At 33.0% G+C, this 12,381-nt stretch overlaps 2 protein-coding genes across 4 annotated transcripts; one reads left to right on the forward strand and one right to left on the reverse strand.

The window, feature by feature from the left end:
* Window positions 1-1,068: 1,068 nt before the first annotated feature.
* On the forward strand, window positions 1,069-5,224 carry LOC105118923 (manganese-dependent ADP-ribose/CDP-alcohol diphosphatase-like). 3 transcript variants are annotated; one of them, XM_011016983.1, is made up of 4 exons: window positions 1,069-1,277; window positions 1,404-1,473; window positions 3,594-4,585; window positions 4,909-5,224. In XM_011016983.1, exons 2-3 carry the CDS (start codon window positions 1,462-1,464, stop codon window positions 4,575-4,577), a joined length of 996 nt encoding a protein of 331 aa, XP_011015285.1. In that variant the 5' UTR covers window positions 1,069-1,277; window positions 1,404-1,461; the 3' UTR covers window positions 4,578-4,585; window positions 4,909-5,224. The 3 variants fall into 3 exon arrangements, with proteins under 3 accessions (XP_011015285.1, XP_011015284.1, XP_011015286.1); XM_011016982.1 differs by lacking the exon at window positions 4,909-5,224 and having other exon boundaries at window positions 1,070-1,277; window positions 3,594-4,799; XM_011016984.1 differs by lacking the exons at window positions 1,404-1,473; window positions 4,909-5,224 and having other exon boundaries at window positions 1,070-1,277; window positions 3,594-4,799.
* A 33-nt stretch (window positions 5,225-5,257) lies between these two features.
* On the reverse strand, window positions 5,258-6,888 carry LOC105118925 (high-affinity nitrate transporter 3.1-like). Its single transcript, XM_011016985.1, has 2 exons — window positions 6,555-6,888; window positions 5,258-5,957 (listed from the first exon to the last, which is right to left on the reverse strand). The coding sequence occupies exons 1-2, from the start codon at window positions 6,682-6,684 to the stop codon at window positions 5,485-5,487; spliced, it is 603 nt and encodes a 200-aa protein (XP_011015287.1). The 5' UTR covers window positions 6,685-6,888; the 3' UTR covers window positions 5,258-5,484.
* Between the last annotated feature and the right edge of the window lie 5,493 nt (window positions 6,889-12,381).

Raw genomic sequence — 12,381 nt, forward strand, 5'->3', positions numbered from 1 at the left:
AATCTGAGATATATAGCTCTAGATATGACCCAATTACCAAACAGTGTTCCGGTTTGGATTGCACCGACATCTCTTTTCTAAGTTTGGCCATCTCTTTATCCTTGCAATTTAAGTTCTTAAAGTCATCAATCAATCCTTTCATTTATGTGATAGGCTTGCATTTAAAATGAATATTTACCACAAATTAAAGGTATCTTATATTATTATATATATTATTATAAAACATGCTTTGGTTAAGGAGTTATTGATACTTCAAGTGCAAAATGATGATATAAAACCATGATAAAAATGCACTTTTAAGTACTAATCAGGAACAAAACAGAAAAATTTTCATCTCATTTTAAATTTCAACCCGTTTCAATTTTTTTGACTAAATTTAGGTTAGAATGTTATGATTTCATTCCACGTGTTCTGTTTCAGTATTGAAAAGTAATTAAATCAAATTGAACTTGGTTCAATTTAATTAATTAAACCACCCATGTATAAAAAACTCATTTTTATTACTATTTTCAATAGCAATAATATTAATAATAATATTAAAAATTATTAGTACTATTTTTATTAACAATGATATTAATTTTTTTAAATTAGATTCATCACTAATATATATGGTTTATATTCATGTTGTTAACTTTATATTTAAGTAAAATAAGGGATGTTTTAGATTCTATTAGCTTTAATAACATTTACTTAACTTTATATTAAAAATATTTATGTTAAAACATTTTACTTTTATAATATTTTGATATTTTATTTAAGTTGAATTATTTTAAGTTAAGGATTTATTTAATCTTAATTATTTAAAAATATTTTACATTTTAAAATTATATTTATTTGGCATGATTTTTGTATTATATAAGATATAATTACTTTATTTTAAATTTAAATTTTATTTGTTGAATATATAAGCCCGACATGTGTAAACACTTTGAAATTAAAACATTCCAGACAACCTTGTTTTAAAGTGATGCTATGATTATGATAAATGAATTGTTTATGTGTGAATGACATTTATAAATCAGTCATACACTAGGTTTGTCTTGGCAGGAACGCAGATAAAAATTAAAATATTAAAATCACAAATCACAATTCACAATTGTCGGTCAAATTAATCCAAGCAACCACAGCAAGGTCACCGCCCTTTTCCAAACAAACCTGAGACTTCATGTCCAAATCCAACTAGAACACTGTGTTGTGACTTGTCGTTCCAAACAAACTAACCTTCCTCGTTCCATCACTGCTCTGTATCTGTCTGTCTCTGTCATCGACAAACAAACGTAAGCAACCAACAACGTCATATTTCTTTCCTTTTAGTTTTTTTTTAATCTATCTATGAATGAATGTATATGTTCTTGACTTTCTGTGAATTTTTTTTTTGAGTTTTGTTTACTTTGATGAAACAGGAAGCCAGTACTGCTTCTGGGCTCTCATAATTATCGGTTTTTCTCATTAATTACTGCTATGGTGAATAGCGTAAGCAACATTAAATTCTGGGTTTATTTATCTTAAGTCGGTGGATGCTGTTTATAATGGATCATGTCGAACATATTATGGCGTAATTGTTATTAATTTATGATTTTTTTTTGGTTTTTTTGGTATGGATGGTTAGAATTTTAATGGAAATAGCATCATATGTGAGTCCCAAATCTGCTCTTGATTCCTTTTGGTATTGACAAAGAATGGGTTTTTTATTTGATTAGAGTCTTGGTGCAGTTCAGCTCTTATGTCATTAATTCCATTCAAACACTTTGTCATTAATGTCGACATCTCTGTCTGTCTGATTGCTATCGAGCATGCAGCTAGATATTATACATTTTAGTGTGTGTTGGATCAGGTAATCTAGGATCAGGTAGTCTGGGCGAAACTTTCAATTTGTCCTTAACTGCTGTTATTGCTCATAATTTTCACTCAGGCTCTGTTTGAAGAAAGATGAAAGAAAATTAAAGAATGTGAAAATTGTTTGTTTAATTAGTGGCCTTAATCGTAAAACCTGCAAATTTCTTCTAAGAAAACTTGCATTGGGTAGTAGCCTTAGTTAGAGGATCAATTCAGTGGTTTCATATGGATTCCTTGCAGTTAATACTGTATTATTTTATGTATCTACTGGTGTTAAATCCTGCATTATGCATAGTTCAGTGACTCATAACTGGCTCCTCTAGTTCAAAGGTCCAATCTCCTTCATCTGTTTATTTCTCACTATTCATCTTATGGTTAGGCTTAGGGGGTGTGTGGTTGTGGTGCCTGTTTTTCTTTAAGCACAAATTCTACGGTATTATCATTAGTTGTGTACATGTATATAATCCTCTAGATTCTATTTATTCAATATTTGAGAACTGTGAACAGGATTTAGTTTAGTTTACAAGATATTGATCATACCATATTTGGCTTCTGTTCAGACGTTAGTAAAAAGAGAGTGCTTGCTGTAATGTGTGTAGTTAATAATGTGTGGGCTTGTGGTATAAAATTACAAGTTAATCAGCAGTTTTTCCTCTACTGGAACTTTTTATTACTCTCAATTAGAGTAAATTATTTGAGAACCATTTAGTTGTATGAGAGGTCATCAAATTGTGTTCGCAGGGTGCATTTTTGCATTTCCAATAAAAACATGTAGCTTTTCCTGAGGGATATAATGGTCCTTTATTCCTGATTTAAGCATTTGAATACCCTTCAAAGAAAAAAAAAGAGCTAAATGCATACCCAATTTTGTGTTTTAGATTTTTAGGCATATGACATTTTATATCCAATGGAATTGATTTCTAATACTATGATGTATCTCTAGAAAATCCATGCAGGATAGAAAATTCCTTGATCAGATTATTATTGATTCTATAATATTTGCCATCATACTGTTTCTCTGGATAGTATGTTTATATAAAACTTTGACTATGTAATCATATTTTCCTTTGGCACTGGAAAAATGATTTGACAAATTAGTTTTTATATGTTCTGGACATGTGGTTTTTTTAGTTTTTGATTCTGCATACCTAAAAACCTTTAAAACAGCAGTCTGCATTGCTAATTTTTGCAAGATTCAAGAGTGTTGTCTGGTTCTGTATAAGTTTTTTCTTTTGAGTTCTAATGACCCACAGAAGGAAAAAAAATATCAAGTAAAAGATCACCTACATCTCTATTGTCTGTGACATCCTGAATTCTCTTACAATGATCACAATGTTGGACTCAAGTCATGTTGAACGTGCTTTAGCTATACTGGTTTTTGTATATACAGCTATGATGATTCAATTCTTTTGCTTCTTTACCTTTGAGAATTCCTTTAGGAATAGAATTAGCTCTCATTATGTATTAAACATGTTTTTTTCCTTGTAAATCCATCATGAAAGTTCATGGATAGGATAAGCATATACCACTTGATTTGATGGTTGGATTATATAATTCATGGTTGACTACCTGCCCAAAATATATTCTCAGTCTGTGTCAGTTGATCCTTTTTGATCCTGTGGAAAACACATACACCAAAAACCTGATGAGTAGAACATTTACTATGAGATTCCTCCTTTCCCATACTGATTCCATTCTCTCTTAATCAATTACTTGGAAGACCTTGGCTGATGATCTATCATCTTTTCCTCTGACAGGGTATCTGTGCTGGGGATGCAATGGGGTCAATAAATGGATTGGTAAGTCCACCTGGGAAGCGACCTCTTTTTTCATTTGGTGTAATCTCTGATGTCCAGTATGCTGATATTCCTGATGGCCATTCATTCCTTGGTGTTCCCCGGTATTATCGACATAGCATCCATGTATTGCAAAGGGCAGTACAAAAGTGGAATAACCACCAGAATCTTAACTTTGTGATCAACTTTGGGGATATTGTGGATGGGAAATGTCCTCCAGGCCAATCTCTAGATGCTGTAAAGAAAGTAAATAATGAATTCCAGAAAATCAATGGTCCTGTTTATCACTTGATTGGCAATCACTGTCTCTACAATCTTCCCCGTGACAAATTACTACCACTCTTGAAGATTCAAGGTCTGAATGGCCTTGCCTACTATGATTTTTCACCTAGTCCAGAATACAGAATCGTCGTGCTGGATGGCTATGATATCAGTGCAATTGGATGGCCACAAGGTCATTCTAAAACTTTACAAGCATTAGAATTTCTCGAAAAGAAGAACCCAAATTCAGATAAAAACAGCCCATCAGGATTGCTGGGCCTTGATAGGAGGTTTGTAATGTTCAATGGAGCTGTTGGGAGAGAGCAACTTGAATGGTTGGATGGCACACTTCAGGATGCAACAAAGCTGAAGCAGAAAGTGATCGTTTGTTGTCATCTGCCTTTGGATGTTGTTGCATCATCTCAAGAAGCACTTCTATGGAACTATGATGAAGTAATGAACGTAATCCACCTGTACAATTGTGTCAAGGCTTGCCTTTCTGGACATGATCACAAAGGTGGGTATTCAGTTGATTCCCATGGAGTACACCACAGGTCCTTTGAAGCAGCCCTAGAGTGTCCTCCTGACAGAGATGCATACGGACACATTGATGTTTATGACGACAGGCTACTGCTTTTTGGCACCGATAGGATTCAGAGCACCGAAATGTGTTTTAATCCTTAACCTGACTTGTAAGTTTAACATTTTATTTGGTTAAACTGCCATTCATTTGTACATTATATTATCCGCATTGGAATAAATAAATTAATTAACAAGCCATGGAAGAGCTCATCATTAAACTCAACTCGGCAATTGTGTTGTGCCTTTCTCCTTCCAAAAGAGGTATGGATGCAACTATTGATTGCTATCAATGTCCAAGATTGAATACCCTACACATTTGCGATTAGGGGATGGCTTACTCTTGATGGGTCTCTGTTGCTTGTTCTCATTTGTTTATGTTTATTTGTCATGATCGCGCATGCCTGTTGTTTACACCATTGGTGCTTATTTTCAGAACTCAACTTCCTTTGTCATCTCCAGACTTGTTGGAGGTATTACCAGAATAAATGGAGTAATATTTTGGATGATGCCAGAGATGTTTCATTGCGTGCAGATAGAAAATGTGATCACCATCGTCCACATCTTCATCGTGACGCTTTGTTATTTTTGGTCCACCCTACATTTTGTCTTGTCTGCTTGATCTTCAAAATTATGCTAAGCTGTCATGATCATGTTGTCATTCTTTCTTTATGCTGCTGTATTTTATTTTTATTTTTTAATCTTTCTGGAAATGAATTGGAAGTCAATGGTTCTCTTACAGCTATAAAAAATCTGAAGGACTTGTCAAGATAAAATAACCCAGCTGACTCAAACCATCCATTTCAGATATCAGTTGCTCAGTTTTTCATAATAAAGCACTTTCTTTTCCTTGTTTCCCCACAACGAAGTCCAGATTTCCTACGAGTTCAAGACAATATAAAAAGCTCAAAACAAATTTAAGAAAATAAAACATGGCACCCACTTCTTATGCAAGACTACACGGGCTTATTGTCTGATACGATATCTGCTGCCCTATTCACTTCACTCTTATTCACTTTCTCTTCTCGATATAGAAGAAAACAAGCAAGGACACAACAGAGAAGACGCTAAAGCAAACTGAGCAAACATCCATTGCCATGTGGCGGCCGGTGATTGATTCCACTTGAAACAGATTTGTGGTTTTGTGTGCATCTGTTGTTTGGCCGTAAGCCACCTCGCTCTCATCGGCGTTATAGGCATAGGCACGTATGAAGTACGTGGCAGTGGGCACGTCACGTTGAACAGTCCACTCGAGGGATTGGAAGGTCTTGTTGGCAGAGTTGTAAGGCCTGGCGACGATCTTATGCTGGCAAGTCCTGTCCTTCTTTATGCGGTCTACAGTTTTTCTCCAGGCGCGGTCTACTTGGCTCATGGGCGCGTAGCATAGTTTGACCTTGATCGTCTTGTAGGTCGAGTCGGTCCCTGCTGCGAGGGTTTGGTTGAGCCCCCATGTCACTGTGATCTTGTCTACACCACCTTTCAACACTGCAAATTTATTTATAATGAGTACGATTCCTAGACTAGTATGTGTCAAGTACAAATACATATTAATTTATAGTTTAAAAGATTATTTTTTTACTAAATAACCAGTATTCAGTTTTATTATCAATTAATAATCACTCTTCCCTCTACCATCATAAGGAAGAAGTAAGATATCATTAGCAATCGGTATACCACTAATAATCCCGTTATTTATTATCATGATTAGGATAAGAAAAAAACGATAAACTTCAAGAAAAAACAAGGAAAAAAAAGAGTAATTTTAAGAACATACATAAACTCGTGGATTATGATTTTAAAAGGAAACCCAATTATGAACTCCACAAACCCAACAATATATATATTTCGAAGTTTTATTATTATTTTTTCTTAATATTTGACATGATGAATATCCAATAGAGCACGCGGCCATCAAACGCGTAAACGCTGTCAAAATCTGACCTTGTTAATTAATAAAACCTACAAGATGGTGTTCCATGGCTGTTTATCTAAATCAGACAGACAAAGAAGATGGGCTGTGAGAACTGAGGAGTTGCAAAACAGAAAGAGCAAAGAAGAAGACAGTTCTTCGGGTTGCGTTACCTTGTCCTGATGTTGGTGAAGCCGTGACTGCAAGAGTTTTTTGCAGAGAGGAGAAGAGAACAGCTACATAGCAAGGCAGTAGAGAGCAAGAGAGAACAAGGGATGCCAAGAGAAGACAACGTGCTGCCATTGGTATAGAACTGAAGATACTCTTTTCTTGTACAAAAGCAGCAAAAGTGGCTACGATCCCACTAAAACAGAACGTATGATACTATAAAGTGGAGACTACTTGGCTTCCTTATATAGTACAAGGCCAGACAAAATACAGTAAGATCTTTTTTCTTCATGGGAATAGAAAAGACTTTCACTTATTAGACAGATGACCCTTAACACCAGGAAAGGGTGGGGTTAACGGAAGAGTTCATGGGATGGATATGTTAGTAAAATTTTGTTCATTCACAGTCTGCAGTTATTTTTTAAAATGTATTTTTAATATTAACCCATCAAAATAATTAAAATATATATAAAAAATTAAATTTTAAAAATATATAATTAACTATATTTTCAAACAAACGTTTAATAATAATTTACGTGATATTATTAGTATTTTAGAAGCGTGGAAATCCATGGTGGATGTAGAGGGTATTGGTATACGTATGGAGGACATTTCATTCTTCGTAGACTTTCTTCGAAGTGGACAATTTCTATGGTTTGGGTTGTCCCCTTGCTTCTCGAAGAGATTAGACGAATCAAGGAAAGTTGCTGTTCTAAACATGGAGGCAAGAGCCAAGTAGAGTGGATTTGGAAAGGAAGAGGAAAATGGTAAGGCTCAGTTATTATACGAGCACTTGACAACTCATTCTATATTATATAGTCACTAATTCTATATTAATAAGTATTTTTTAATTTATTAAATATATAAAAATCATATTTTAAAAAATTATTTTTAATATTAATACATCAAAATAAAAAAAATATATAAAAAAGACTAAATTCAAGTTAAAAAAATTTAAATCATGAAACGCGATTTGCACTGTAACAAAAAACAGCCCATAAAACATGGTACAGGACCATGATCAGTAACATAGTGAAGGCCCAACGTTGTTGATTACTCATTCCTTAGCTTTGTCCAAAGTCAACCAAAAGTCATACTCCTTGAATCCAGTCCGTTGATAATCAAGCAAGGTTCCCTCTGATAGGGGCGACTCCAGTAGAAAGAAAAAAAAATGGAAAATTTAAAGTAATGGGCGACTTGAGAGAGGAAATTTCAAAATGTTATTATTTTAATTTTTTAAAGAAAGCTTTTTAAGACAAAGTTGTTTTTTATTAAACTTTGTTTTTTAAGACAAAGTTTTTTATTAATTTGTATTTAATAATTTTGTATTGTTAAATTAGTTTTTTAATTTATAATTATATGATACCAAAAATAAAGACGCAAAGGCATTATATAATAAAATCTTACTCAATTACTTTCTTTTACTTTTATATATACATATGTGTGTGTGGGGTTTTAAAATGACCGACTGCAAAATAAACTAAACTTGACCCCAAAAAATAAAAAGTTTGCCCCCAGTAAATCATTCTGATAAATTTTAATTTTAATGTGGTGCACCTCAAAATAAAAATGATGGTCTAAGCCAATTTTATTAGGAAATCTGATTTTAACTGTAAAAAGATGATTTTGACTGTCTTAAATTGATTTTAACTCAATTTTTTACCACTTGGTAACTCTGTTTCTTCTGGAAAACAAAATTACCTTAAAAAAACCAAATTTTATATTTATGAGTGTAGAAAAAATTATTTTTTTTCTTTTGGGGTAAAAAACAGGTTACATAGAGACATGTGTTATTTATGTACCCTCTTTATATATATATATATATATATATATATATATATATATATATATTCTTACTATCTCACATAGATTCCTACTTCAGTTGTCTCTGTCAAACCAAACATTACCATAATAAACGTATTAATGGATGGAGCAAACGCTCCTTGGCTTGGTGGTTTGGTTTGGTACTCTAGCTGCAATTGGTGATTAGAGGTACTCTAGCTGCAATTGGTGGTTTGGTGTGGTACTCTAGCTGCAAATGGTACCAACAACAGCAGCTCAAAATAATGAATGGGACCATATTAGCGATGAAACGTCAGCAATAATAATTATAATAATAATAATAATAATAAAAGAAAAAACCCTCAAAGTATAGTTTTAGTTAAGAGAAAGCCATTTTAGCAATTTAATCTTAAGTAAATGGTTTTAAACAGGAAGCAATTAATGTATTTAATCTTTAACTTCATTCAAAGATTAAATTTAATGGACCCATTTATAAATAATATGTGTACAATTTATGTGTAAACTCAAACGGTGCCTAACAATTTAAAAGAAGATATACATATGTTTTTCTTTTACAAGCCCTCCTGAATTTTCTTTTTAGTAGCTATTAGCCCTGCAAAAACAAAAACAAAATGAAGGAAGTTCGGAAACAAAAACAAATAAAAGGGCAGGGAAGCAACAAACCTTACAAGATAATCTAGTGATATCTTTTGGTCATTTTATTGACCTTATATTTAATTGAATATGAAGTTGAGGTTAGTATATCATAGTTTTTCTTCTATTTCAAGCTCAAATAAAGCTTGTTGTTTACCAGAGACTCCCGATAATAAAAATAGTCCTAGATTGGCTACAATCCTTTTTCAGGATTGACTGACTTATTGAATCTTATTATCAACCATCTCCCCTTCTACTTATTGACAAGCATTGGCTTCCTAAACAATGTGTTTTTGATGGCATCGTTGTTTTGGTTGGTGAATATAAAAAATCAATATATGTTATTATCACTATCGGTGTCAACAATCAATTGGTAACAATTTTTAAAGATATTAACTATAGCTCTAAGCTTGATGATCTTATAAAACTTTTCAAATAAGGATAAAATTATCAATTTGTTAAGATTCAGTTAGTCTAGACTCAGTTGGTAGTAACTAAATACCTCTTTCATGAATCTTTGAAAAGAGAATGAATACTCCATTGTACACATATAGATCGAGGCTGTAATTTCAAGCTAACCCTAAGTGAAGCTCGGGATCTAATTGCTATTACGCTTAATATGGTCGAGCATCTAAGCCATATGCTCTCATAATTAGTGGCAAGCAACATATTTTACATCCTCAGCACTTACGTTGCTAGGGAAATTACCCTTAAGGGTTTAAAGCAACATCCTTCTTTCTTAAGTATCTCCAACAAGAGCAAGAGAAGGATTCTTATGAGACCCTCTTTTTTATGTATCTCTATCAAAGGCTGGAGAAGGATAGCTCATATGAGAAGATTTTATCACCTCCCTACTATAGGAGGATGCCAATGTAGCATCTCCTATTGTTTTACGATCTAGTCTAATAGACTCTTATCCCTTACTATTTATTTTAAGTTATGGTTGAAATATAAACTCTTTATTGGTGACAGGAGCAACTCTTTTTTGAGAAATAGATCTGATACTTTTGGATCCATTTGTTATTTTCAAAAGAAAGATAGGGAGAAAGGTTTTGATAAAGGAGATATTTGAAGTGGATATTCTCCTTTTGGATTAGATTAGAGATGTTTTGGAGTCTTATTGCATAAACAAATTTTCAAAGCTCTTAGAAAGTGAAATAAAAAAAAAAGTCACAAGCAAAAACAACTAAAATTATAAAAAAATTTTGTTTTGTTCCCACCATCAAATAAAAAAGCCTTTCGTATCATCACAAATCTAAAAAATTCACTCATTTAATGCATTAAAAGCCAATCGCCATTTTGTTTCCCAATATTTTCCTTAAAGTAAAGGCAAGCCACCTAAATTTGAAGATCTCAACAATTCTACATGGAACACGCAAAATTGTATGAAAAAGATAAAAAGTGTTTCATCTGTTGGTGACTAAGACTTTCAAAATATTTGCTTATACCACACAAATATTTGAGAAGCTATTGATGGATCAATATGTTTTTGCTTTTAACTAGATTTTATTCCCTAAGTAACCAAAAATAAGGTAATAACTCGACGCCTTTAGGCTCAACCATATATTGAGACCAGGTATATATGGGTTTGGAAAGCTGTCAGCCTTATCATCTCTTGAAGATTTTCAATTATTTTAATTTCAAAGAATCTTAGGTTTCGTGTTTTATTTTGATAAGTTAGAAATACTTTATTCTGATAAGTTAGAGATATTTATATTTTAGTCATTTTTTTTAATAAAAAGACTCATTAGTTATAAATACACTAGTAATCTTTAAAAGGAGGGGGGAGATCTCGATTCTCAATTGCATATTTATAATCAAAATCTCTTTCTAAAAAATCATTGCTTTTTTTCTAAATAAAATAGTTATTTAAATACTAGAAAATCTCCAAATTCATTAAAGTAATTAAAGATATCAGGCACCAACCATTAGCTTTATTAACTATAGAAAATGCTAAGGTGTTAGAACAAAAGAAATTAACCAGTTATTCAAAACATAAGCAAATTAACTAGTTCCAAAACATAAGCTTTGCCCACATATCTAATTTTTTTTAGCACTGCTGAAATTTTTCTGTGTTAAAACACTGCCGCTCGATTAAATTGGGCTAAAGATTGAGCTGCTTACCAATTCTACTGCTGCTGGGAGGACTTCGTCTTCCAATCTTTTACCAAAGAATTTCAAAGAACAAAGCTGCTAGAAATTTTCTACTGGGAAAATATACTACTGTGAATAAAGAAAGCTGCTTGAACTGAGTTGCTGCTGGGAGGACGCACGTTCTGCTGCTCCTGCTCGGGGCTACTGCTGCTGCAAGGGAATGTTACTGCTGAATTGGACAGGTACCGCTGGAAGGAGCTGCTGGGGCGCTACTGCTGTTTTGAGCTGCTGCTGCTGGAGGAGATCCCGCAACTGCCACGCGTCTGTATGTTTGCTGCTGCTGCGCTGCTACTGTAAGGAGAAGGCTGCTGCCTGCTGTTACTGTCTATGCCTTCTTTTCACGTTAACCTTGGGGCTGCTAGTAACTGCTGTTACTTATGGAAGCTACTGAATTGTTTTGAAGCTGCTTGCTGGGAGAACATTCTTGCTGTCAATAAAATTAAACAAGGCTGCTGCTTGTAATTTTGGAAACTAAAGCTACTGCTTCTTTTCTGCTGTATGCGTTGAAAATAGACTTCCTTTTCGTGTGTGCTGCTGCTGTGAAGGAGAGAAAACTCTGCTGGTTCGCGTCTATTGCGCGCGCGCGTTTTGCTGAGAAGCTGCTTCCTCGTCTCGTCTACTGCTACCGAAAGCGCTGTTGTGTTTTCAACTGTCAAAGGAGAAAAAAGGCTTCTGTGTTAATTAATATAAACTCTAATATCAATTTTCTGAAGCAGATACGATACAACAGTGTTAAGAACCCAAAACAAACCAACAATTTAAAAACACTAATCAATTATATAAATTACCTTATATTAAAAATAAATAAAAAAATATTGGCTTGATGTATTCAAAGGAATTGATTTTTTCTTTTTTTATGCTAACACTAAGTCATGAACTCATAAAATCAAGGAAAAGAACGTACATTCAAATAACGCTTATGGTATTATTTTTTAAGCAAGAAGAAAATTTATAAAATACTGTAATAATCAATTTTAAATAACGCTTATGTAAATAATTCTTTAACTGTAAATATGATCAATCAATTATAAAACAGAATATCTGTAATCTTAGAACTTCAAGATTGTTATATTCAAATAATTATTTAAAGAGAGCCTCCTTTCATCCATAGAAAACCCTTTAAGAAAATAAAATTTAAATGTAATTTGACAAAGAAAACTATGTTTCTCTTCCAACCTTTAATATTTTCACTTAAGTATCTTATGGCATAAAACGTACAATTATGGTGATATAGAGAGGATT

The sequence above is a fragment of the Populus euphratica genome, unplaced genomic scaffold (genome assembly GCF_000495115.2).
Source record: "Populus euphratica unplaced genomic scaffold, PopEup_1.0 scaffold2287.1, whole genome shotgun sequence".
In the NCBI taxonomy this organism is placed as follows: Eukaryota; Viridiplantae; Streptophyta; class Magnoliopsida; order Malpighiales; family Salicaceae; genus Populus; species Populus euphratica.

Excerpts from the sequence above, each read along its gene's own strand:
- LOC105118925 (XM_011016985.1), bottom strand. The coding sequence starts at position 6,684 with ATGGCAGCACGTTGTCTTCTCTTGGCATCCCTTGTTCTCTCTTGCTCT. Across the intron at positions 5,958-6,554 it reads TTCACCAACATCAGGACAAG|TGTTGAAAGGTGGTGTAGAC; the intron begins GTAACGCAACCC and ends ATAAATTTGCAG.